The sequence below is a fragment of the Papaver somniferum genome, unplaced genomic scaffold (assembly GCF_003573695.1).
Source record: "Papaver somniferum cultivar HN1 unplaced genomic scaffold, ASM357369v1 unplaced-scaffold_15, whole genome shotgun sequence".
In the NCBI taxonomy this organism is placed as follows: Eukaryota; Viridiplantae; Streptophyta; class Magnoliopsida; order Ranunculales; family Papaveraceae; genus Papaver; species Papaver somniferum.
The window spans coordinates 1,528,320-1,532,303 of record NW_020624376.1 but is presented as its reverse complement, the minus strand read 5'-3'; the positions used below and the strand labels follow the sequence as shown (position 1 = coordinate 1,532,303).

Here is a 3,984-nt window from a genome sequence, read left to right as displayed (position 1 = left end):
TCCTGATGAACGGAAGAACCATTCTGGGAAAGATGTCATAAGTTGCAATCTAATTAAACATACTAAGATAGCTACCTTCTTAATGCAAGTGTAAGCAGCAAGCACCAAAAAAGTTGAAACATTTTCGCATCAAAAAAAGTTAAAACAAAAAATTCGCTTGCTATTGTTAGAATTCCGTCCTCCAATTTCTACTACTGCTACTACTACATTCTACTGTCTTCTTGCTTGTGCTAACAATACCACCTTCACATTCTATACCACCAACACCCCACCTATTGACTTGCTAACCTAAAGAACGTGCCCCCAAAACCCCCAGTACTTCACTCATTCCATAATGCAAACATTGGCAACTGATGATGAACTGATATGTTAGGCGATTCCCGTCCCGCTGTAGTCCAATTGGCCGAGACTTGATCAACACTAGTAGGGCCGCTTTCAGCTGCTGAGTTCATTGTAAACTGAGATGAATAATCTCCTCCACCCATTGTATGATCATACTGATCACTTTGCGAAACAACTGAACTGCTTTTAGGACTAGCTTGGTTCGACGAGTTTTGGTTACTCATGCTCATGGAACGAACTGAAGAATTGGGTTCAATTGGTATCTGATTCTGTTCTTCAGAAGAGCTGCTTGACCACATTATAGTTGCAAATTCATCACTTGGTTGCTCAGCAATTGCAATAGCCAAATTAGGAACCACAACTGAATCATTTTCAATGGCAGCAACAGACGATGAGTTCTGAGGCGATGGACGTTTTGCAAGATCACCACCAATTAGAGTTGAACTTGCACATATACGTTTAACGTCGTACTTACTGATATCAAAATTTGTCACTGCACTTACACCTCGGAACTTTATGGCAGCAATATCGTAAGCCTCGGCTGCTTCCTCTTGTGTACCTACATACAATTAAACCCAACAATCAATAATTGATCGACCTATACACGTATATGGTTAATTACTACTAGTCTTCATTAGCACAATTAAATCTAACCATGACTTCAACAACACGATAGGACTAGATATTAATGTCATAATCAAACTTCAATGGAAATTTGAACAACCCCATGAAGAAGAAGTAAAAAAGGTACAAGATTTAGAATCTCAAAAGACCAAAAAGCTCAAGGAATAAAAAGAAATCTAGAGAAGAGGGAATTACTGAGCCTTACTGAAAGTTCCAAGATACAAGTCCTTGTTGCCTGCAACCCTCCCAATTCTAGCTTGCCATCTTCCATGTTGATGGTGTCTGCATCAACATTCATCACCAAAATCAAAACATTTAAAGAGAGCAACATAAATACTGTTATGGGAATTGACAAAAAAATAATGTTGACTTTATTAAAAGAATTGAATGTTTTTTGTACATAATTATTGCATCATTATTATAACCACCAGACCTAGTCACTCCTCTGTACATTGATGCACCCCTTGAAAAACCACTGCTTTTTCTGCATCATTAACAATTTTCTCAATCAATACAAAGAAAAAATCTTGCGCCAATTAAGTCTCTAACTCATGCCAATGACTAAAGAAAAATCTTTCTACCTTCTTAAGCTGGCAACAAATTCCTGTCTATTCATGTGCTTCATTTCTTCAAGTTCTTTCTCATACACAGTTAGCTGACAAATTACGCAAAAATAAATACACAATGAAATCAAAACTCAAGAACTAAAAAAAAGAATTACTACTACATACTGGAAAATTGATATGAGTAGTAGGACCCCAATACTTCAACGCAGCTAAATCATAGGCCTTTGCTGCTTTATCCTCCTTATCATATCCACCTGATTACAAGTTTGCACACATTACAATGTTCTTAGAATCTTATTACAACAACAATACAGTAAAAGATTACAGCAACAGTAATGGATTTGGAACTTACCAAGATAAACTGTTCACAGTCATGGCCATTGAATTTGAACACACAAAATAAACAAAAATTAGTAAGAGCAAAAAAATATATAAAAAAGTAAATAAATATCAAGTGATTGTTTATATACCTTGTCTTCCTTTTCTGGTTTGACCTTCTTTTCTACAACTATTATCCCACAAATGAGCTTCATATCTTCCTGTCCATCTATGTCTGGTAACACCACGGTATTGAGAAGTTCTTTGGCCAAACGTATCAAGTGATTTTCTAGGAACTGGTTCTCTAACAACACCACCGTTTTTTCCAACTGTTGAACGTTTCCTAGTTGATGCCGATTGTTGTTGTTGTTGTTGTTGAACACATAATGCATTACCATTAGGATTAATAGGTTCTGATGAAACAGGGTTCATAGATAGAGAAAGTGATGAGTTTTGATGCATAGGGTTGTGGGTGTTGATAGGATCAACTATAATTAAAGACTTGTCATTTGGAAATGGTGCACCTTGTCTCAACCAATTCTTAAACCCTGAGATTGAAGTTGCATTTTCAAGAGGAACTTGATGATGATGATACATGGTATTAGTGTTAGAGTTTGAGTTGATATTGTAGTGTTGTTGAACATTGTAGTTCAGATATGGGTTCGTGATATTATCATCTATATGTCCTTCTTGCTGATGATGATTCTCATGACTTGTAGTAGTACTCATGAAAGTTGAAGTTGGTGGAGGTATGTTCATGTTGATTCTACACCCATTGTCAGTGTATGCTTGTTGGTTTTGATCATGCTGCTGCTGCTGATGATGATAGTTATAAACATCATTGGTTTGGTGATCAGTTGAGTTTGAATAACTTCCTAAGAAATCTTCAAGTTTTGGTCCTCCAGCTTCATCTCCTTCTGTTGTAGTTGATGTAGTAGACATTGTATTGTTCTCATATGTCCAGCCTAATAATGGCAGTGGTACAACAAACAACAATTAGAGAGACATGGTATTGGAGAAGAAGAAGAAGAAGAAGAAGAAGAAGAAGAAGAGAGCTCTAGAGACAGAAAGAGTTAAGATATACCTGAAGAATTGGCTGAATGTCTAACAAAAGTATCATCAACAATACAAAGAGAACCATCAGAACGCAAAGGCATGACGGAAATATGGTCATGATGATTATGAGAAGAAAAACTTCCATTATCACCTCCATTACTTCCACCTTGATCATCTTCAACACCACCACCGCCACCAAAACCATCCTCAATACTCGACAGTGAAAAACCCAACCAGTTACAATTACTCATGATACTTGAAACAGTTGTGATAGTAGTTAAACAACGGAATCAGATGGTTTATCTCACAACACCCAAAAATCACAGTAACCAAAAACAATCTTCTTTTTTTTCTCTTGGGTTCTGAGCTGTTATAAAGCTCTAGAAGAGAAGTTAAAAGAACAAAAACCAAGAACAGTGAAAAACTAGATAGTAGTGCTAAACAACCAAATGAATGAACTTGTTATGAAACCATAATCATCATCATATGGTGTTTAGATTTGTGGATGATGTTGTCTACTCCAAGAAGGAAGATATATATCGTGTAGTTAAGTTTAGGAATGGTTTGTTTCTTGAAATTTGTTCCTCACCTGTGTTTTGCAGAGCGTTTAGAGTGAGAAAGGGAAAGAAGAAAAGGAAAAGGGAGAGATGCAAAATTTATAACCTTCTGTTTGTTTCTTATTCTCTCGTGTTTTTTTATTGTTTCTTTTGCTTTTGCCGACTTATGCAGCTGCAGCTGCAGCTAGCAGTACTGAAAAACTGTATAACCATCCGTGAGAACATGTAAAAAAGAAAAATCGATGAGGAAAATCTAGTAAAAATTCACTTTGTAAAAACCGAAAGTCCAAATGGCATAACTTGTGCAAATGTAAAACCGTCTTGTGGTAGTAAGCTAGTAACAAGTATCGTGGGGATACATTAGTTCCCTAGGTGTGCTAATGTAGTAGTTAGATTAGTAGTTAGGGTAACCTTCTAAGAGCTTCTCCAACGGTGGTTTGTGTGTTTTCTAAGTGGCAATCCAAATAAGACATCCTCATTCCAATTTTTCATTAAATTTAGGGACAAAATATTTCATCTCT

The 3,984-nt window shown here is 36.3% G+C and overlaps 1 protein-coding gene across 1 annotated transcript; it reads right to left on the bottom strand.

Annotated features, from left to right (window-relative positions):
• Positions 1-272: 272 nt before the first annotated feature.
• LOC113335535 (AP2-like ethylene-responsive transcription factor AIL1) lies at positions 273-2,769 on the bottom strand. The gene is made up of 7 exons (XM_026581568.1): positions 2,003-2,769; positions 1,885-1,893; positions 1,698-1,786; positions 1,548-1,621; positions 1,400-1,450; positions 1,172-1,248; positions 273-901 (listed from the first exon to the last, which is right to left on the bottom strand). The coding sequence occupies exons 1-7, from the start codon at positions 2,607-2,609 to the stop codon at positions 321-323; spliced, it is 1,488 nt and encodes a 495-aa protein (XP_026437353.1). The 5' UTR covers positions 2,610-2,769; the 3' UTR covers positions 273-320.
• Between the last annotated feature and the right edge of the window lie 1,215 nt (positions 2,770-3,984).